The sequence below is a fragment of the Protomyctophum bolini genome (genome assembly GCF_963924005.1).
Source record: "Protomyctophum bolini genome assembly, chromosome: 23".
Classification (NCBI taxonomy): domain Eukaryota; kingdom Metazoa; phylum Chordata; class Actinopteri; order Myctophiformes; family Myctophidae; genus Protomyctophum; species Protomyctophum bolini.
In genome coordinates, this window is record NC_137884.1 from 56,444 (window position 1) to 80,250 (window position 23,807).

General features: G+C 41.5%; 2 protein-coding genes across 2 annotated transcripts; one reads left to right on the forward strand and one right to left on the reverse strand.

The window, feature by feature from the left end:
- Positions 1 to 844: 844 nt before the first annotated feature.
- LOC308310829 (aldo-keto reductase family 1 member B1-like) lies at positions 845 to 10,953 on the forward strand (the record flags this gene model as incomplete). Its single annotated transcript, XM_080757274.1, has 10 exons — positions 845 to 910; positions 4,430 to 4,597; positions 6,676 to 6,792; positions 7,456 to 7,533; positions 7,753 to 7,875; positions 8,001 to 8,107; positions 8,442 to 8,523; positions 10,245 to 10,328; positions 10,543 to 10,625; positions 10,911 to 10,953. 10 exons carry the CDS (start codon positions 845 to 847, stop codon positions 10,951 to 10,953), a joined length of 951 nt encoding a protein of 316 aa, XP_080613400.1.
- Positions 10,954 to 13,550: 2,597 nt separating this feature from the next.
- On the reverse strand, positions 13,551 to 23,780 carry LOC308310801 (aldo-keto reductase family 1 member B1-like). The gene is made up of 8 exons (XM_080757235.1): positions 23,664 to 23,780; positions 23,136 to 23,213; positions 21,415 to 21,537; positions 18,758 to 18,864; positions 18,568 to 18,649; positions 16,008 to 16,091; positions 14,000 to 14,082; positions 13,551 to 13,750 (listed from the first exon to the last, which is right to left on the reverse strand). Exons 1-8 carry the CDS (start codon positions 23,673 to 23,675, stop codon positions 13,708 to 13,710), a joined length of 612 nt encoding a protein of 203 aa, XP_080613361.1. The 5' UTR covers positions 23,676 to 23,780; the 3' UTR covers positions 13,551 to 13,707.
- Positions 23,781 to 23,807: the final 27 nt, after the last annotated feature.

The window sequence follows — 23,807 nt, forward strand, 5'->3', positions numbered from 1 at the left end:
GGCGCCTGATGGAGGGGAAAGGAACTGGCCGGGTAAGCTCCCCCCTGCCAGATGAAAAGAAGCAGCTTGGACTCCTCATGCATAAAAGGAAGCAGGAGGTCACTCCGCTGCCCCCCCCAGGTTGGCAGAGGAAGTGTAGCGCCCAGGATTACATTCGATAATTGACACTGGGTGAAAAAATGGGTTGCAAAATCGTGGGATAAAAATTATATTAAAAAAATAAATGAAACGTGGAACCATTTGACGTGTAGTTGTTCACATTGTCCGACTATTAGGCCTACTAAGGGCCGATTCATACTCCTATTTTACCGCTGTTTCGGCGCTGTAGTGCCGAAATGATTTCGGCTCGTCAGAAATTTTCAGTAGCACCGAAGAGCCGACTTTAGGACGGTACCCGCCCCCCCGAACCTCAAATGACGTCAAATTGTAGGCTCTACAGAGCCGAACCGACTTTTATTCGGCTCTAAAATAGGAGTATGAATCGGCCCTAACTCTAGCCCACATATACTTATACTGTACTTAAGTACAGTTTTGAGGTATTTGTACTTTACTTGAGTACAAAATGTGAGTTTTCTAAAAAGTGCTGAGTCATGTTCCTACAGGGAGGCTCTAGGGCAGGAGCCTGAAATCGCACATAGACCCGTCCCACTCTTCTGTTTACCAATAGAATGACTACATAATGTGGGTTGCAATCCACCCCCCTCTCTCTCTCTCTCTCTCTCTCTCTGCTGTTCAGGCGCCTTTAAATCCCAGCTTTTACACACAGACTCGCAGAGGTGTCCATGAGAGGCTGGTAGATTATACTGGTAGGCCTAGTTCTACAGCAGCAAATCAAACCGACATCATGATACCGTCTGTCACACTCAACACCGGAGCAAAGATGCCTGTGGTGGGCCTAGGAACGTGGAGGGTAAGGCAAGGCAAGACATTCAGTCATTTTACGTGTATTCATTCAGACTTTGTCTGTTCAAGCTTGGAGCCTCAGGTTTCAATGGTGCCTGTTGGTTTATTGTACATACTATACTGTATGTCAATAGGTTACTGCAGACATACGCTGCTTCATATTTAAAGTATGGTCTTTAACACTAAGCCGTGGTCATATACACAGCCATGCACTTGTAGAAATTCATAAAAGCCAAAGGGGACTTTTGTTTTCTAGCTGTAATATGGGCATTTAGTTTTAATTGACCAGAAAAAACTAAAAAACATTAGAATGCAGATTGCACACAGTAGTCAAAAGGATGACCCCAAAAAGTCAGTGAACTTATTTCCATTGTGTAAATACCGAAGATGTAAATCTGTGACCTAGAAGAGAGGATCCGGGTGCCCCCCCTCCCAAATTTCCACGGCAGTTGAATGTGGAAATACTGTTTAGATTGACCTTTTGAGAAAAAATCTGAGAGCCATAGCATACTCTCTCCAACTTATTGTCTGATATGCAATCTAAAGTGGGAGGCGGTCTTTTTTCCGACACCCTTTTAGCCGGCAGGACAATGGTCCGACAATTTCGGACTATTGTCTGAAATACCGTCTTTTTACTCCAACAGTTCGACACGACATTAGACAGACAGAAGTTCCGGCAATAGTCCGACAAACCGTAGGTTAGACAGGTAGCCCTTAGGTTAGACACCCCTTAGGTTAGACGGGACAATAGTCCGACACGGGAGGGGAGGGGAGGAGTGGGTGCGTGCGAGCGTGCGTGCGTGCGTGCGTATACAGTGTGTGTGCGTGTGTGCGTGCGTGCGCATACAGTGTGGGTGCGTGCGTGTGTGTATGCGTGCGTGCGTACGTGCGTGCGTATACAGTGTGTGTGTGTGTGTGTGTGTGTGCGTGCGTGCATGCGTATACAGTGTGTGTGTGTGTGTGTGTGCGTGCGTGCGTATACAGTGTGTGTGTGTGTGTGTGTGTGTGTGTGTGTGTGCGCGTGCGTGCATGCTTCATCATATTTATTATTATTATTATTATTAATATTTATACTTCATTGTATTTAATATTATTATTATTATTATTATTATTATTATTTATACTTCATCATATGTATTATTAATATTATTATTATTATTAATAATAATTCATCGTATTTATTATTATTATTTATATTTATACTTAATTGTATTTATTATTATTATTATTATTATTTATATTATTATTTATATTTATATTTATACTTTATCATATTTATTATTATTATTATTTATATTTATACTTCATCATATTTATTATTATTATTATTTAGGTACATTAGTACAGTAGGACCCAGTAGGACCCAGTAGGAGTATAAATAATAATAATAATAATAATAATAATAATAAATACGATGAAGTATAAATATAAATATAAATAATAATAATAATAATAATAATAAATACGATGAAGTATAAATATAAATAATAATAATAATATAAATAATAATAATAATAAATACGATGAAGTATAAATATAAATAATAATATAAATAATAATAATAAATATGATGAATTATAAATATAAATAATAATAATAATAATAATAATAAATATGATGAAGTATAAATATAAATAATAATAATAATAATAATAAATACGATGAAGTATAAATATAAATAATAATAATAATAATAATAATAAATATGATGAAGTATAAATATAAATAATAATAATAATAATAATAAATACGATGAAGTATAAATATAAATAATAATAATAATAATAATAATAATAAATACGATAAAGTATGCACACACACACACACACATTGTATACGCACGCACGCACACAAACACACACACTGTATACGCACGCACGCACGCACACACACACACACACACACACACACACACACACACACACACACACGCTGTATACGCACGCACGTACGCACGCACGCATACACGCACGCACGCACGCACCCCACTCCTCCCCTCCCCTCCCGTGTCGGACTATTGTCCCGTCTAACCTAAGGGCCGATTCATACTCCTATTTTAGAGCCGAATAAAAGTCGGTTCGGCGCTGTAGAGCCTACAATGTGACGTCATTTGAGGTTCGGGGGGGCGGGTACCGTCCTAAAGTCGGCTCTTCGGTGCTACTGAAAATTTCTGACGAGCCGAAATCATTTCGGCACTACAGCGCCGAAATGGGAGTATGTATCGGCCCTAAGGGGTGTCTAACCTAAGGGCTACCTGTCTAACCTACGGTTTGTCGGACTATTGCCGGAACTTCTGTCTGTCTAATGACGTGTCGAACTGTTGGAGTAAAAAGACGGTATTTCAGACAATAGTCCGAAACTGTCGGACCATTGTCCTGTCGGCTAAAAGGGTGTCGGAAAAAAGACATACCCATCTAAAGTGAGTGACGTCTCCCTTGACTGCAACACCATCTACCACTCTGAAACAAGGGGACCTATTTAATTTCCCTTCCCCCCCCCCCCCCCCCCCAAGATGTAGCGATTGTCAGTGCAGTGGCGGTACATCAATCAAACTGATTTTTTCCTTCTGAATTTACTATAACTGTTGTAGCGACTACTTCTTCCCATCAATTCAAATTAGAAGTAGTGCTATGAGGCTGAGCTGTCGGCAGGAACTGTATGACGCGTTTCTTTCAATCAAATCCAGAAAGGTTCTTATTGTAGTTAAGGTGATTTATTGACAAATAAACAAGGTCCAAAAATGTACTGAAAATGTTGATAAATGAAAACGTACTCTGTTGGTATAAACGATCAAAGGATAAACGATTAAACGATTAAACGGTCAACAGAAAATATTGAGCCTAGAGCTCACCCCCATTCTCTCACTGAATGCCACTGCCCAGACACACAGCTGACATAAGTAAAATGATTAGCAGACACACAGCAGGAGCTCATCAATCAGGTGAGGGCTGTGGCACATCGAAAACCCAAGCGTGGGAAAAAAATAAACAAATAGAATAAACAACAAACAAAATGTATATTTTGGCTCCTACAATAACATTTGCACACATTCAGAACAAAAAATATAATTTCAAACTGATAACTGCCAAACACTGGATATGATGATTGATAGTGGCCACCACTGCCTCACAAAATAAAACAAGATTACACAAATCAAAGAACCGCAGACTTAGAGACGACAAATACGCTACTGCTACTCAGTCAAATCCTCACAGTTAAACAGTGTTTTACCCTGTACGATCTAGTTGTGCCTTTTGAATAAAATTTCATTTAGCCTAGTTTTAGTCACATTTTAGTCATCCGAAAAGTTGTAGTTTTAGTCTAATTTTAGTCGACTAAATAATATAAGATTTTATTTGACTAAATCTGATTTTGGTGGGCCTTGAGTCATAATGGCTTATTTTACATTTGGTTGAACACACACACACACACACACACACACACACACACAGTTTTAATCGACTAAATTAACACTGGTACGATCTACGCACAAGCTGATAGAAATCTTGTATTCTGATGATTCCAGGCAGTGCCGGGAAATGTCCAAAAGGCCGTCACGGAGGCCATCTCTGCTGGCTATAGGCACATAGATTGTGCATACGTCTATGAGAATGAAGGGGAAGTGGGTGCTGGAATCCACGCCGTGATGGACCAAGGCCTGGTCAAACGAGAGGAGCTGTTCATTGTAAGTAAGGTGAGTTGTGCAGAACGCAGTAATCGCAGTATGTACATGTTCATGTGGGAGTGCACCAAAGATGTGCACGGATGAATCCGACACGTTTCTTCAAGTAGGTCTTGGAATAGTTTGTTTGGTATATCCATATTTTTGAGTGGTGCAACCACTCCCTTATGGAGCTATGTGTGTGGCTGGATTGCTGGCTGGCTGGGTATGAGCACGAAAATAGCATGGTTGTTTTTCACCACCTGTGTGCAACCTAACACGCGCACAAACACACACACACTAACTGTATATATGATGATTTCGGGTGGGCCAGTACAGTACAGTAGCGCAGACGTAGAATACGCACATCGACAGGCTGGGTGCTGGGCTAAAAGAAACTTCATGTAGATAGGATGGAGCCCGCACACCACAGGTAAAGGTAAGACGTTCTTTATTTAAATGCTGACAACGTTTCGATCTGTGTTGATCTTCCAGTACAGTACAGTGACAATACAATACAGTGTACTAGACCAGTGTTTCCCAACCTGTGTGTCGCGGAGCTTTGGTGCTCCGCTTGATGTGTAAAAGTGCTCCGCGTAATTTACATGGTAATTAACTCACCGGAATCGGTCCGGCCCCCTGGGCACGTTCCTGGGGGTCTGGATGTTCCGGGGACTCCCCAGTGACCCCCCACATGGTAACTCTGTCATTTCTCTACCGTTTCGGATGTGGGGTGGCTTGCCGGAACCGGGCCGGCATCCTGGCCATGGTCCTGTGGGTCTTGAACTTCCGGGGACCCCCACACGGAGTTGTACCACTCACTTCACACGGGTGTGATTTTTTATTCCAACTCGTAGCGACTGGCGAGACTAAACACAAACAGGGTGGGACCAAAACAAAGGGTAACAGGTACGGTCGCCCCGTAGGATGGATGGGATCAACATATATGGATGTCAGAACAGGTCAGCTCCGTTTGGAGGTCAGATGTAGAGTTGCCGGCCAGTATTGGTGACATCAGGAATCTCCATATAAGGGCTTAAAATTGCTGGCCAATATTGATGACATCAAGGATCTCCATCCCTGATGATGTCATGTGATGTCACATGCCCGACCAACACACTGACATGACAGGAAATGCACGATTCCATAGTTAACTGTGACCTTCGGTGGAACAAACGAGATAATATAGAATTGAATGACAATGACAAAATCGTATACCAATATAGTGTTAGGGCTATCCGCTAATACTTTGCCATAGAAAGGCACAGTAACTTATCATAATTAGCAACGTTTCCACATGCATTAAATTCTGTTCATTCAAATATGCAAAGTGAAGCTTCAAAATGGGTTATACATAAAGTCATGGTGCCAGAAGGGTTCTCACCCAGGCCCGCCAGGTTTGTGTCAAAGTGTCCCTGAGAAAGAGGGTATGCACGTGGCATCATCATACCCGGAAGTTATGCGGGAACACCTACCGAGTGGAAAAGAGTTACTTTCTGGCCTTGACAGCCCTTACAACCAAACAAACTATCTGATTGCATTAAACATTGAACTCACTATGACACCATCAGCTGGGTGAAACGGAAACAATAAAGGTCTACCTCATTAATAGTTAACTATTAATAATAGTTGACTATTAATAACTATTGCACTGTATTATTGTTACACTGCCAGGTTTGATCTCATTTCACTACTACTAGTACTGTATTACATACTGTGAGTCTGTGATTATACCAACAATCCAGAGAATTTGAGGCTTACTCTAATTCGGACTAAATCCAGGCTAAAACATTTAGCCTGGCAGTTTTATTTCTCCACTGCCTTTAATTACAAAGCATGCGTTTTATACTACCTTATTATGAGGACATACCTAAACCATATTTATTCTTTCTAAGTTCCATGATTTTTATATTTCACTAAGGGAGAATTGCTTTGCAGCTGATCTGATTGCATAGAGCCATAAGCCATATTGTTTATAAAGAGTCAGGAGACAAGATGTCAAATTATCTCCCGTGGAGTGACAAGCTTTGACTGCGAGGAAAGCATGCAACATGTCCTCCCTCCATATGCAACTTTGAAACTATTATAAACTTATATGTTTTCTCTTATAGTTATGGTGCACCTTCCACATTCCTTCCCTGGTGAGGGGTGTGTGTGAGAAGACTATGAAGGCTCTCCAACTGGACTACCTGGACCTCTATTTGGTCCATTTTCCTATGGGCTTCCAGGTACAGACAGTAGGAATCAAAAAATGAAAAGGGTCAGGTATTTCTTTTCAACAGTGACACCATGTGGCGATGCAAGGTATCCCAGAACATCTGCTCTTATATCAAAATGCTAACACAGATGCAAGGTCTAGCAGAAATCTGTGGGTTTTTATGACATTGAGAAGTGGATGTCTGTGGATCAGATAAAGCTACACAAAATGGCAACATCATCATCACCACCACCACTACTACTACTACGACGAGCACTTATCCAAGCAAAGTTACAACAAAAACTGAAAAAAACTATTCCATGCTACTGGCACAACATAATACACATACATATTCAATTAGTTATGTCCAAAGGAAAGATGATTGTTCAGTTGTTGTGCCGGTGAGGTGAGAAACACTAGAGGGGCTTATTTGAGAACCTCACCACTTACACTACATACAATTAGAACATATTAATCTGTACTTTCATCAGTGCCCTCGTTTTCAAAATGATGGCATGTGGTGTGGTGGCCTAGGAGTGAGTCCTGTGAGTCATTTTAATGTCCCTGGCATATTATATCTTAGGCCAATCGGGAAAAATGCAATTTAGTTTTTATTAGATTTTATTTTCTCAACATCCTGGGTTAATCTCTTGCTCTGACCTCCTGTTTGTGTTTATTATTTCTACATGTGCAGCCAGGAGACTCCCTATTTCCTTTTGATGAGGACGGCAAGGTCATTCCTGATGGCAGCAACTTATTGGACACCTGGGAGGTAAACAGTAAAGACTATAAAGGCAACTAAGGAGTGAGCGAATGAGTGAGTTTGGGAGGAAGTGTGGGGAAGCAACGGTATTAGTGAGGGAGCAAGTGAATGAGTGCACTGCCTTCACGCATGTGGAAGCATCACTGCACGATGGGAATGAGAAAGATACCACTCCACTACATTTTAACTGAAGATGAAAATAATAATTCCAGCATTCCATTTGTCCAGGCAATGGAGCAGCTGGTGGATGCTGGCTTGGTCAGAGCCATCGGTATCTCCAACTTCAACAAGGCACAGACTGAAGCCATTCTAAACAAGCCAGACCTCAAGTACAAGCCGGCCACGAACCAGGTGAGCATCAAGTCATCAACACCCTTTATAACAGGCCAAAATAGAAGTCATTTTGACTCATTCGGTCAAGGATGAAAGATCATGCCACGTGACGTTGATAAAATTGAGTGTGTGTGTCCCTCTAGATTGAGTGCCACCCGTATCTGACACAGGACAAGTTGATCAACTACTGCCACTCACAGGATATCTCAGTCACAGCCTACAGCCCCCTGGGGTCCCCTAACAGACCTTGGTGAGAGATGGCGAATAACCCATTCAGGCCTGACCTCAGAATTAAAAAATTATATATTCTAAATCCTCCAGTTCTCTGAAATAAATATTTTCACGATTTTTCAAAAAGAGCAGACCTACAAGCTCATACCGAGTGGCGCGCTATCAGCTTGTAGATCTGCCATTTTTCAATAGCTAAATTATAACATGTTTAAAACACCAAAAGGGGTTCCCGCCCAAAATGGGATAAAGCTAAAGTTGTGTTAGGTCAAATTGTTATGCATTATACAATAGTACAGCCTGATCTGCTAAGCTATGCTGTGTCATGTATTGTACATCTATGACATTTCCAAAAGGGCTCAACGCGATGAACCTACTCTGCTTGAGGAACCCAAGATCAAGGCCATCGCTGAGAAGTACAACAAAACCCCAGCACAGGTAGTAGAGCAAACCGTTGCTAAGTTTTAACATAATCGTCATAATTTCGACCCCTTTAGCTGTTTTGGGTGCGTTTGTACAATTATACAGTCTTCTCTCCAAAGCTTGACATGAATTCAGCCACAACAAAAACTAATTTACCAAAACATATCTCAATTTTTTCAGTCCTCTAACTCAAGGAAATCCCTACAAATAACAAAATCTCTTTATGGCATCATATTTAGAGCAGTAAAACAGAAAGTGGATCTCATTTTCATATAACAAGCAGTATCTCTTCCTCTGGAGTGGCATTAAACCTGCCAGTCTCCAGTGCTAATGGCAATGTTCCAGACCGTATTTGAGCACAGAGGGATCGTTGTCTTTTGTTTAAGTTATACTTCACATAAGATTCTGCAGTGTAGCTGCCCTTTATGTGACAATGCACAATTGTATATTTGTACAAAATTATTGCGAACGCAGTGATTGCGAACGCAGTGAGCACTTACTATGAGACCTAGCAGATCATGTCTGTCTGTGTGTCTGTCTGTCTGTCCCGCTATACGTCCAAATATGGAGTGTACGTCCAAATATGGAGTGTGTTGCATCAATCACAAACAAATCACTCAGCTCCATATATGGGCACAAAAGGGGCCAGGTCCACATATAAAGTAACAGCGGGACAGACACACAGACAGACAGACATGATCTGCAGGGTCTCAGCTGCGTTCGCTTCCCGCGTTTGCGCGTCTTACTGGTGTCCTCTGCTTTTAAAGACGGTTTTAGCGGTGTGATATGTCTTGTTGCACATTGACCCACATTGACCAGTGATTCAACGTATGGAAATCAATGGCCCAAACCACACCAAAGGGTCAAGACAGTTTTAGCATTAACTCCTTGCAACCGTTTGGACCCAAGGAGTTGCATGGTGACCCTTTGGTGTGGTTAGGTCTTAACTCATCCTAACTACTGGGAGCAGTGGGGAAGTGCAGGGATGGATCTCACATATTACAGATGCATTCTGATGTCTCCAGTAGGTACATTAAAGTGTCTGTCCTTACAATAGAACGAAACGTTTCAGGTAATAAATTAGCAAAAGTCACCCTTTAACCAATGAATTCTTATTTATTTTCTTCTAGCTAGTATTACAGTAAGCGTACAGTACACTAATGGTAACCGGATAGGTGGGCTCTAGTCAAAGTAGTCAATCTACAAGCTCACAACACTTTGCATTGTGATGCATTCTTAGCTTGTAGACCTGCAGTGTAGAAAAACCTTGAGATAAAAAATGAAAACATAATAATAATGTTGTCCTATAATGACATGCCCAAAATAGGGATGCGGGATGTGGTTTAAAAATGTATCATGCTCAATATGAACTACATAGCTAGCTGGAATCTCAAGGTCCCAGGCACCTACCCATCTGAGAATGTGTTACTTTACTCTAGCAAATTTAAACTTTACTGTATTTAATCTTTATTTAACCAGGCAGGGCAAGATTAGGAACAAATTCTCAGTAGTTGCTCAATACCATGAGGCTGTGTAGCTTAATAACGTCCCTAACTAAGCGCACATACAGTATAGGATCTTTACAGAAACATAATCAAAGGACGTTTTCATCAAACAAGCCAAAGCTGGCCTTTCACGCCGTTTGCATATATGAATGGTCCCGTTATGTTTGTCCAGGCACCAAGCAGTCTGCGTTCAAGCCAATTTTAAAAGATTAGATTATTTTGTTTCTCTAGGTTCTTATCAGGTTCCATATCGAGAGGAACGTGATCGCCATTCCCAAATCTGTGACGCCACATCGAATCAAGGAGAACTTCCAGGTAATTGACTGTGCAATCACATTGTGGAACAAAAACCCCTGATGGAGGATGGGAGGGGGGGGGGGGGGGGGGTACAGTAAGCCATTGCATGATTTAATGTACAATAGCAAGAGATTCCTTAGCTCCTTATTGCAGATCTGCCGACTCTGTTGTCCTTCTGTGACTGTCTGTCTGTCTGTCTGTCTGTCTGTCTGTCTGTCTGTCTCTCGCTCAGGTGTTTGACTTCAAGTTGAGTGAAGAAGACATGGAGACCATTCAGAGTTTTAACAGGAACTGGAGAGGTTTCCCCATGAACTGGTGAGTGGACATACTCATGTACTGTACAATAAATAATATTATGTAATATTGTTTATTGGTGACAATGTATAATTTACAAAATGCCTTATGGATGTGGATGTATCCCATTGGGCACCAATCTACTAGGGAACGATGCAAATTGGGAATCCATGCCCCGCCCGGTTATGCAATACATATCTGCATATCTATCGGATCGGTCTCCATATATGCCTATACACTACTTTACATGTGAAGGTGTGTTGCAGTAGAGACCTCTAATCTAAGTTCCTCTTCTGTTCTCTACAGGGGCTCAAACCACAAAGATTTTCCACTGAATGCAGAATACTAATTAATCAGGGGCTTGAGCTTGACTGCATTTAGGACCGAAGACTGAAGTTCTGTCCGTTTGCGGGAAAATAGTCATGAAACCTAGCGTTCCTATTCTGGGGCAAGAGTTTAAAAAAAAAAGGGCAGATCTATAAGCTTGCATTGAGACGCATGGTGAGTTGTAGATCAGATACTTTTGGTGAAGAGATTTGGTGTAGAGGGGGCGAGGGGAAGAGCGAACCAAGTATATAGCCATAGGAGACCCGGGTCAAGTACATTTATAGGGTTAGAAGTGATTAATGGACTGTACCAGTTCCTAGCACAACCTTCAAAATGGGTTGTGTACAATGTACACATACAGTATGTGTATATGCAGTGTATTCTTAAATGCCACGATTCATGTTGATAGTGTTTAAAACCCCCCCTTTTTTAACTATGTGGCTGATATTGATGTTTAGAGTCAGTCGTTTGTATGAATATCTAGTTTGTTTTATATTGTGATGTTTTATGTGGCCCCCAGGAAGACTAGCTACCACGACAGTGGACGCTAATGGGGATCCAAATCCAAATAAAGAATGAAAGAATAAAGTAGACAATTGAATGTAATAACACGGGCTTGACCCTTTAAAGCTGTCACAAACTTTTACTCATTAAATAATGTTTCTCAAGCAAGTGCGCGACTAATTTGCTTGCATTATTGTTTCGTAACTAACAAAATAAAAAAACGGATTTGTTGACATTCAACATCTAGCTTCACTAGGGGGCTCTCTCGCTTTCCTGCACAATATACAAGAACCTTGTCCGACATTATTCCCCAAATTTAGTTTGGTGGTCCATTACTTTCAATGACTATTAAATATTTCTAATGCCAGATCATGCCCAACTAGTCATTATGTATTTATTTTCCTCAGCCATTTTAACCCCAATTTAATCGTCCATAATTCCTCTCCACACACATTTGTGTGATATCGCTTATGTTGAATCCTACCGACTCACCTGCCAGTGAGGAGCCCCCATCGGAATGACGCAGAGCCTCATCCCAGCCCTACCGACAAGTGCCGCCCCAACTCTACGTTGGGAGAAAAATGGTTAGGTGCCTTCACAAAGAAAACTCAAATATTTTTAAGCAAAGAAAACTTTATTCTGACATGAAATGCAACTGAACCTCCAATGCAACTGTTCCTCAACAAGACTACTATACAATGCATGACTTTGGTGAGGCCAGACATAAATCAGAATAAACACGGATAAGTGCTTCGTCATCCTAAGGCATATAGTGTTCAAATATTATGAACTAAACAAACACCACAAATATTTGTAACCTGACATAAGGAGTGTCTGTTCAAACAGTGCATTGATAAATGCATATAGTATTGTGCAATATCACAAAGTCTTGTTTTGACCTAAATGCAACTTTACTTGTTAGTTGGGCTGAGAGAACCCATTGTGTTTGTTTTCCCAGTTGACCGTAAACTTTGTCATTACTCTTTGTGAAATCCTATACAAAATAATATGTGTTCGTGTATAAGTTCAGTTGAAGAATTTTTTTTAATTGTACAAAAGGTAAATTATATATTGCCAATGGTTTCCCATACAACCCACTGCTTATTAGGCTACATTTCACAACGGCCACTCCAAGATTAATTTGGAAAGCATGTCAGTTCATTTTTGTGTTTGTAAAATATCCGGATCAGTGGATCTGTGTAGTCATGCGAAACGGAGCTTTTCAGAAACGATGATGTAACGGCTAAATAGCGCATATCATGTTTACTATAATTAGGTGAGAAATGCAGCTTGTGCTATTATTTTCTGGGGATTTCTAATTTCATTATGGGCTAGGACAGAGCGTTATATTCCAAAAATATAAAGTAGTAACTGAAGGGCGTGTGTGTGTGTGTGTGTGTGGCACTGGCAACAGTAACTGGGGTGTGTGCACGTGTGTGTGTGTGTGTGTGTGTGTGTGTGTGTGTGTATGTATGCATGTACAGTATGTATGCTATTTGGTTAAAATGGGTAGGGTTTAAAAAAGGCAAAAGCATGCTCTATTGCACTGGCCAAAAAGTGGGTCCTTAAAAACTGCTTCAACTTCTGAGATGGATGTATGTATGTATTTAAAAGGGGGGCTTTTTTGTAAAATCCCAGCCTACAATACCTTCATATATTTAAAAATAATTCCAAAGTAAGGTTAACAGTGAAGGGCAACATGCCTATTCACTGGGGACTATGCAAGGCAGACCACCCCCCTGAGTCCAAGTTAGACTAGACCGTATGTATGTCAGTATGTATGACAGTATGTATGTATGCATGCATGCGTGCGTGTGTAACAGTAACTGGGGTGTGTGTGTGTGTTTTATAGGCAACAAAGTATTATGCACACCTGTATGCTCTGAGGCAGGGCTCAATGTATTCAGAAGGATGCACATAAAGTTACGTAGACAGCACTAGAATTGCATTTTATGTAGTCATAGTACTTTATAGTACACATGTATAATATATAGTATGTATAGTTTACATAGATACTCCACAGTTACGTTCTTAGTTTATACATGATTCATGATAACTACGTTTTATATTATGTGATGTATGCCATGCACAAAGACACCATCTGCACTTGCAATACGAACCTATGAATAAAGTTCGTATTGCAAGTGCAGTCGGCGTGTGGGTCTTAGTGCACTTTATGTGCATCCTGCTGAATACATGTGTGTTTTATAACGAAGCAATGCTGGCAAAAATAGAGCATCAACTGTGAAGCTGTGGAAAAACTCTTTCCATCTCAGAATTCAGCGTTGAAAGGAAAGTCCTTGTGTTTCGTGCTCCTGTATGGTGAAGAAACAAAGAAGAAATAGAAATTGTCATATCTTGACAAGCCATATCACCACTGTGGGGCAGAAAACCTTTATCTACATATATCAAATTTCACGCTTTGTTGCACCCCATCGCCATAAACTAATTAATCGGCCAATTATGAAAATAATCGTTAGTTGCAGCCCTAAACACTGCAATCTGTTCTGTGCTTTTGACTCCACTAATGCTAATTAAAACCTGAATTATAATACTGAACTCACCATTGCATTGGACACACTCTCCAGTTCCTGTTGAATCCTAATACGGTCTTCATTTCCTCCTCAGACAGCTCAAAATCAAACACCTGTGGTGATCATACATACATAGGATTTTAGCGGCACAAGGTGAAAAGTCAGAATGATGATTAAAAAAAAGGGCTAAATCTTGTTATCAATGTGTAAAAAATAAATATATATATAAAAAAGCTGATCTACAAGCTGCGATCAGACAGAGCTTGTAGATTGTCTGGCTTTAAAATGAAAAGGTAAAACATTTAAAATAAAATAATAAAATCGAGGCACACCTGTAAGTGCAGATACTGTGATGACAGGGGAAATAAATCCCTGGGGAGAGTTCACCCAGAGTTGTGGGTGACCAATCAGAGCCCACTATATTCAAAGTGACTTATTTGCTGTCGCGTATATATCTATTCTACTTCCGAGCATAGACATGGTATTGGTAACGCCCCGCCTGCCTCCGATTGGCCTACCGACACTGCCGGCCTTTACCAGACTTTCCTCCGAGGTGGATAGCTATATGCTGGATAGTCTGCTGCGAGGTTACTCCGTGGTGGGAAATAAATACGTACGATATAATACAAGAGAATGACAGCTTGGCACGCGCGACAGTAACTTTTAATATTGGTAAAACTAATATTGTTTATGCCGTTTATTTGATATGTGTAGTGTAAACTTGAAACATTGTAAAAAAGGTCTCTTTTCCCTTGATCTTTATTCAGTATAACAGTTTAGTTTACTATAATTAGATTAATACACGATAATCAACACTAACACTTTAATTTAGAACACACCCAAATCAAATCATACAACGTACGTGATCAATCATTCAATCAAAGCAAACGGCATAAACAATTAGTTTGCCTCTTCTACAAAAATAAAAGTTACAAGTTACTGTCGCGCGTGCCAAGCTGTCATTCTCTTGTACTATTATTTCCCACTACAGAGTAATCTCTGGTCTCTGAGGACAGTCTGGTGAGACCATTGGGGCAAGACGGGCAGTCTCATCAGAGGCAGGCGGGGCGTTACCATGTCTATGCTCGGACGTAGAATAGATATACGCTTTGCTGTGACGTTGGAATCTGTTTGTAACCGCCCATTGGAAATAAATCTTCCACAACGAAGTTCCAGGCTAATATCTACTAAGGCCGTCTACAAACGATCAAAGTTTCGGACAATTGCTTGTTAAGTTGGCACTCGAACCTCAATGAATGGGTTGCACTTATTTCCGTTTTTGTTATAAAAAAAAGAAATTACAGCGAAAATATGTAAGAATGTCCAGCCTGCCCTGCAAGGTTCTATAATATGTAATCTCTCGGACATGCACTTTCTCTGATGCGTGACTAAGGCTGCAAAAGCAGCACACAACTACAGTGCTCTTTCACGCAGATCGCCTACATGCAAGCAGACCGTCCCATACACTTAGTAGCTAGATAAACGTGCTTGAGGCTTAACTGTAGGCATGGGATATATATTATAATAAACAGTTCTTCATAAACTGTTTATTTTTGCGTAGGGAAGCGCTGGTTGTCATGCGTGCATCATGCTGAAAATATCCGATCTGCAAGCTCACAACGTGTCGCATCTACGAGTAGACGCGCCGTGCGCTTGCAGATCAGCTATTTTCAAGACGAGACTTCTAAAGTCTTTTTTTCCCCCTCACCGATAGCAGCTTGGTTAAAAGCACGTTCTATCGGTGCTCAAACGTTTTGGTTTTTTATTAAAAATGTATTAAAAACGATGGACGTACGCTCGAAAATTCCTGCCGAAGCTCGATTCCTAAAAACAGGGCTAGGGGACAGGCTTAAATGCTACGCATTAGTCTGGCCATGCCAGGTTAGATACTGATGTCACCAACAAAGCCAAGTATGGGCCGAAATATCAGCCAAACAGATACATCGCTCAGGCTCTAGTCAGAAGTCTGAACCACTCACCTATACAACATTCTCTCACTGGAAAACTATTTGAATGAGCCTAGACTTAGCCCAGATACCTGGAAGTTCTCCTGTATGCGCTGTGGTGTGATGGACTTGGGAATCACGATCACGTTCCTCTGAATCTGGAAGCGGATCAGGACCTGAAACAGGGAGAGAGAAGTAGGGAGTTAGGGAGAGTCAACCACATGTAGGAAGTGAGTCCCCCTGTGTATCTCACAACAGCCATGTGGGTTCATGCAGTCAGCATGGACTGAAGCAAGAATAAATCTCACAACTAAAAAGTTTCGCCTGGCCGATGCCAAATCAATGCAATCTTGCATGCAGCACACAACCGTGTGTTCTAACTCACACTGATGCATGCAAACACAGAACATGTCCCATATGCTAGGAAAACTAGTTGCAGTTTGATTAACTCCCGCTCCCTCAGGTCAAGCACTGCCAACCAACTGGAACCCCACAAGTCCAACAAACGAACTTGGGGAGACAGGGCCTTCGCAGTGGCCGCCCCTTCTCTGTGGAACTCACTCCCAACACACATCAGAGCTGCCCCCACCTTCGAAATGTTGTAAAAAGCACATTCAAAACCCACTTTTTCAGACTGGCTTTCCCTACATAACCCCCCCCCACACACACACACACACACACACACACACACACACACACACACACACACACACACACACACACACACACACACACACACACACACACACACACACACACACACACACTGTTCTTGTTTGTCCACTTTTTTGATTTCTAGTTTTTAACCTTTTAATACAATTGTATTTATTTCTGTTCTGTAAAGCGACTTTGGGTACCTTGAAAAGCGCTATATAATTTGTATACATTATTAAACATGATGTGCTAACGAAAAAAGCTCATAGCCTATTAATAGACCCACGTTTACCCAGCAGGAAAAAAATGCATATAAGAATGCATAGCATGGCGTAAAGAATAATGCCAATATACGTACGCAGGGCTCGACGCTTAGCATTTTTCCAAGTAGCACGTGTGCGCCTAAGTTGAAAAATCTAGTAGCACACAAATTATTTTAGGAGCACGATGAAAAATGATGTATTTTTAAGGGGCGCTAGCCCCTCCTATATACAGCCGTTGTCCCCACACATCTCAAAATGAGCCATTGACGATCAACAGAGAAATTTCGTCAAAATTCTGCTAAATATGACATAAATTAAACGCCATTGACATTGAAGGGAAAATGTATGTCATATGTAAACGAGCAAATCAGCTAATCAATCACAGGCAACAGGCATTCTGATTGGCCAGTATGAGATGATATCTGATGTATGATGACAAGAGCGCCCCTCACTTAACATGGGTGTGATTTTTCTTTAATGAAGTGATATGAGGTAGGGGTGGAAATAATATGTCAAAATATTATATCACTATCTTTTCAGCAATTATCACAAAATAGTGATATTCATCATATCATTGTTATGTTTGTTTTCATATAATATATATAATCAATTTGTTTTAGGCTAATACTTTGTAGATAGATCGATAGTAGCTCTGTTCCATTCCATACCTCTAATACGTGCAACACATTAGAGCTATGGACCAGAGCTAGATAGATAATATGTTGCTCATGGATGGATAGACAGGCTATCCGTTTTTATCCTGCTGTTCTATCATGTTAGTGTGACATACTAGATTCAGTGAATTAGTATTGTAACATTCTCCTTGGATTTGACTGACTGATATTCATACGGTAATCCAGCCAGTTCGGTCATTCGCATTATCATTTACGCTGGGCACACGCTTTTGTAAGCAAACGCTAAACAAGGGTTGTTTTTGATAAACATCAATCCGTCCACTCCATGTGTGTGCGCGCGCGTGCGTGCACGGCTGCACGCTGTTTCACCCGCGTTTGGTTAAAAGTAAGATACGTTTGAACTTTGAACATTACAAACAAACTTTGCAAGCAATTCCTTCTGAATCTGTGCTATCATGCTAATGCTATCCCGTTGAGTTCGCTCTGACTTCTTTTCTGTCTGCCGCTGACAGGGAAGAGCACGGAGCAGCAACACAGGGAGGGGAGGGGCGGTGGGAGCAAAGGGGACAGATCTTCAAATGAACGTTGTTAGCTTGTAGCTCTTCTCTTTTTGGCGAACGACACCGCCGTTCAGAAATATAAATTTAGGTATAGAACCACGACTATAGAATGTGCACTTGCTGTAGACAGAGACTTGTCTTTATCACGATTGAATGGTCAAATCCTGTAGTCGCACCTGTGCTACAAATAGAATTTTACAACTCGCACAGTGATATTTTTAGTCGCAAATACGAGTACCTAGTCGCACTGTCGAGCCCTGTACGTACGTGATCAAGCAGCATAAGTAAGGAGCCTAATTCAAGTTTCATGATCTACCTTGCTTTTTTTTTTGGTGTGAACTGTGAAGAATGATCTTGCAAACAAAATAAACATCCATGCCATTATATTATGTAGGCATGGTACAATGAGTGCCTTATTTGAGCCCCATTAACTGTTTATTAAATAAAGGCGACCTTAGTCAACTAATCTACATTGTTGCACCAAGCGAGGCCAGTGTCTAACATCACATTGTGTCTGACGTCACAAAGGGTCAGCAATACCTGGGCGGACGTCTTCTTGTGCTTTTCTGCAATGGCCTTAATGTTGGGATCCTCCAGGAGTGAAGGGTCATCCGGTTTGGCCCTGTAATTGAAACATCAATTAACTGACTGCATTCATACCTTTTCATAAGATTTGACCGCGACATCCTTTGAGAGTATACATGTGTGAAAATAGAACGTTAAGTCTCACCAGGGTCTGTCGGGGGATCCCAGGGGGCTGTAGGCTGTCACGGAGATGCCCTGCGAGTGGCAGTAGTTGATCAACTTTTCCTGATTCATGTATGGGTGGCACTCAATCTGGGGACACACAAAAGACACATACATTAAGGTCACATTCTCACCTAATACTTCGGTACTCGATGCGAATGGGTGGAGAAGTTGCGATTCTTGCATATTTTTATAATTTGCTGCGGTTTGCCTTCACACTGGCTGTGTACTTCGAGTAATAGTTAGGACTTTTGACGTAAAGTGAGGGTAACGGATGCAGTGTGTCGTCGGGGACTGTGTGTGTGTGTGTGTGTGTGTGTGTGCGCGCTAGCCACTGTTCTTTTGGGCACATGAAGGATAGCCTGGCTAATAAGCCAGACCGAATCAGCCGATGGCAAAAAAGAAATTGCCTGCCGGTGGATTACGGTCTGGAGAGGCTCAATTGTACACCCATTTCCTACACCAGAGAACTGGTGTGGCTAATCGGGCTTTGGTACAGTGAAACAAGATCCATACACAGCATCTCCAGACTCAAATACCACACGACAGTGTGATTTGAGTCTGGCTTATTAGGCAGGCTACATGAACGAGGCACTGCAGAGACGGGAGCGCAAAATGATCCAAAATGTGAAGAACAATATGAAGAAAGTCTCCACTCGGATCCCCACACACAGTGACAGCCCTCCATGTTTACGCACGACAGACAGATAGAATATTCTGTACACTGCAGTGTTTTTATGCGTTTCCTTAAGCAATAGATCAATGTGCTCGTCCTCATATTTCGATGAGCGCTTCGGTCTCCTTATTTGACCACGTCACATGGTAACCTAACGGGACATCTTTGTACTGTGTAAAATGAGTATCCCTTCTCCGCCTCCAACTGTGCAGCTCCTTATCCGCCACATAGTTTGCTTAATTTCCATTATTTGCTACAGATTGCATTCCCACCTGCACCGAATCGAAATCAAGTGCGATTGGAAGCGAAGCGAAACCCGTTTTTTGAGTAGAATGCGGTTTTTAGAACATCAGTACGAAGCGCACTTTCGGATGATGTGCAGCAGGATTCGTTCACCTAAGGTCACCTAAGTTATTTTGGGTTTAACTTCTCATGTGTTGTATTATGCAGTACAAATGGCATTCTAGTGCAATCCAGGGGTTACCAAACCATTTCAGCTTGACTAAATTATTTGATGTCTCCCTTGTAACCAAACTTACCAAGGAAAAAATAACAATAATGTCGCTACAGTATATATGTACTGTATGTATGTAAAACTAAAATAAATTATCTATTATTTTCTACAACTATCCCTAACTCTGTGTAGCACAGACTCAGAGACACAAAGCACAGGCAGCCTCCTACTGAAAGGGCTTGAGGAGGATGTTGTAATGCAATAAGAAAGCTGTAGCCAGACATAGAAGACATTTATGGTGAAGGGTGGACTGGATCTGGAAACGGGGTATAAGGTCAATGGCAGCAGCTAATTGATGTATAGCCCTGAGGGAGGCACTGCTCTGACTAGCTCCAAACCAACAGCCATCGATCTGCCAGCCCGGTCATTTTCGATTAAACTGGAAGCGGGCGGAAGGGGGTCTAAATACCATTGTGTGAATCTGCACTTATTGGTAAAAGAGTGTGGCCATTTTCTTGTTGGATTTTGGAAATTTATAAAATAAATGCAAGAACGCTATGTTGGATGTTGTTTTGACAGATGCTAGGTTTGAAATGTACCTTTGTAGCAATCAATTGTTTATGTTGATTCTCTTACACGCCCACTCCACAGTGTGATCTCATCTCCCTCTAGTCCGCAGGAGATGAGGAGAAGAGAAACAGTCTCACGGAAGGAGGAAATGTCGGCTCACTATTTTGCTTATTCCTATAAATCTCTGTATATAAAATATAGCTCACTCAGCAAATCTCTTAGTTACATCAACATTGTTCTTCGACAATAGTTGTTTTGTGTCTAAGTATTACGATTAGACAGGTTCGCATGGGCTATTTCGCCTGCCACGCAGTGACGTGCCTAAGCTTCCCAGCCATTAGCTATGATTGCATTCCCAGAGCCAACTAATAGAACAGTTACGACATTGAGGGGGCAAAAAAAACAGCGGAGCGCCGATAAAACGTGGCAGCAGACTCTCTGATTTAATGGTTAACAGACAGTAACACATTTGAGTCTCAGTGACTACTCGCGGACAGTGGACTCCCACCTTAGAGTATATATATGGCTAGTCGAGCAGGTCTGATTGGCTGCCTCGTCTCCAGCCATGTTGCCTCAGAATTCTTTAGGGTCACTAATTTGAGCATAACAGAGGAGCGCAGCTAAAAAGTGGCATAACGTCAGCAGCAGACCCACAGATAATAATAATGCAGCTGGTAATTAATTGATTTAATCAATTTGGGCTTGTTTTTTGTTCAGCACCTGTAGATTTTTTGTGCCTACTTCGCTTTGGATTCGATTTCTGAATAATCTCGTTGTCATCTAGCTCACCTGTTGCAAACTCGCTGCAGCTGTAATAGACGCACCTTTAACCCATGACCCTGATTAATCTACTGCAGGCTACATCTTCTGAACCCTTTATTTAATGTGAGCCTGTGTTTTAAGCAAACCAAATTCCCCACTCAAACATGGTGTACAGTACCTGGTTGTTGGCAGGCTTGTACTTGAGGCCTGGCTTATTGAGGACGGCCTCAATCTGCTCCTTGTTGAAGTTGGAGACACCAATAGCCTTGACCAAACCAGCATCCACCAGCTCCTCCATGCCCTGAAAAAAAAACATCAAACCTCAAGCCTCGACATCATATCCTCACGTGATACTGAATTGGCAAACTATAATTATTTATATATTTTTTTAAAGTTTTGCATTGACTAGACACAGCCATGTCATGCATATATAAAATGAGTATACAGAATATATTCAATCGTTTCATTACATTTGATTCATATGAACATATTTGTAAAATGAAAAAGAAAAAAAAAGGTTTAAAAAGCATGAGATACAGTATTTGGGGCAACACTAGAAATAAAAAGCATGAGACACAGTATTTGGGGCAACAGTAGAAATAGAATGCCATCTAGTGGCCAAATGCCAAATGCCAATTAACAAAAGGAAGAGTAAGCACCAATTTAACCTGATGTTTGAACAAGATAAGACATTCAGACAGGCTACAGTGAATTAGCTCAACTCAAGGGAACCGCTACTGTGAAAAGAATCAGTCTGCCCACCACTACCTTCAACGCCTGTAACTCTGGCAAATAGACCAATTACTGTGTGAACTGTTGATAGCTAGTATGTACTGTTTTCTGCTCTGCGTTTTGGTTAATTTGCACCAGATAAAACTCCAGCGTATCCTCAGACATTGATTCAACTACACCATATGGAGATTCCGTTTATGGTAGCCAATTGTCATCCGTACGGTATTTGACATGTTTGCCGGGTGCCTTCTGCAGTTCACCACACAGAGCAGACGGACTGGTCAGCACTCATATTATCCCTGAAAAAACAGCCTTTATTATTTTTTTCACCCAGGATAAATAAAGACGGGTTATGTGCCAAAGCCATTATGCCGTCATGTGGGTGTATTATTGCTTTTATAACAGTGGTATATTAAATGTTGACCTTGAATGCATTCCAATGACGAGTTGCAATTTGGCTGTGTTATCAACAAGAATTCTCACTCTATCCCCTACGTATTCTACGTATTAGTCCACAAGGTTGTGATCACGTAGATCATGGGTTTTCAACAGGTGGTCCGTGAAGGTGATGGTGTTGCATGTGGTCCCTGACCATGCATTTAGTAATGTAGGAAAGTGAACATTCGTATTTGAATTTATTGTATTGGGTTAGGGTTAGAGAAAGTTGAGAAACAATGCAGTAAATGATCTGGTGACAAATTATGACGCATCGATGTTGTCAGTTACTGGGAAGTCGGATGTCAAGAACTTCCACAGAAAAGTGAGTTAGAATCTCAAGGGAAACCATACCGGATTGCCTGGTTGAGTCACCATTACAAGGAACTGTGCCCATCCCATAATCAATCGCAAGTGTCTGCTTACTCATAGAATAAGTTAGAATGAACAGCAACATGAGTTTAATATGGAAGGTTAATTTCTTTCCCCTACACCACGACCATATCCCCCCTCCCAACACAACAATGGTCCCCAGGTTAATTATCAGTCAGGGTGGTGGTCCCCAGGTTGATTCTCAGTCAGGGTGGTGGTCCCTGGTTCATACTCAGTTGAAAACCCCTGACGTAGATCACCATTTTCAGCAAAGAGATTTGGTGTAGAGACAAAAGGTATAGGGTGTAAGTGGTTCCTCTCTAATGTCAAAGATGCCTTATGTCATTCTTTCCCACTCACCTCCCATGTGTCTACGAAGGAGGTATTGTCACTAATGGTTTCTCCTTCACTGTCGAGAGGGAAGAGTTCACTGCCAGCCTGAAGAACAAAAGAGAAGGAACAGTCTTGGATACACGTACAGTAATATACTAGGCATGGGAGGGGTAAAGGCTCATACATAGTCTGGCTTTTCGGTGGTGGGGTGACCACCGAACTACAACATGACGTCACGAGCCGCGGTGAAGAGCAAACCACCGCCACCGCTCCAGCCCTTCTCTCTGTTTTTACTCACCACCGCTCAACGTTATTACAGCTCCGGTGGTCAGCTCACCACCGGAGCGGTGGTCACCTCACCACCGAAAATCCAGACTATGAATAGGCCTTCGTCAGGAACTCATGGTTGGATTAAAGCTAAATAAATTGTTAAGACTGAAAAGGCCAAGTCCTAAAATGCGATGTGTGAAAAGGGAGAATGACAAGAATTTCTAAAGGTAAACACAGATTATTTTCCTCAGACGAGGACAGGATAAACAGCTGAACATACTGTACCTTAAAACCCATGGGCCAGTGTATCAGGTAGAGGTCCAGGTAGTCCAGTTTGAGGTCACTAAGGGTCTTCTCACACGCTCCCCTCACTAGAGACTTTTCATGGAAGGTGCACCACAGCTGAGAGAAAACAGGAAAGTCAAAAGG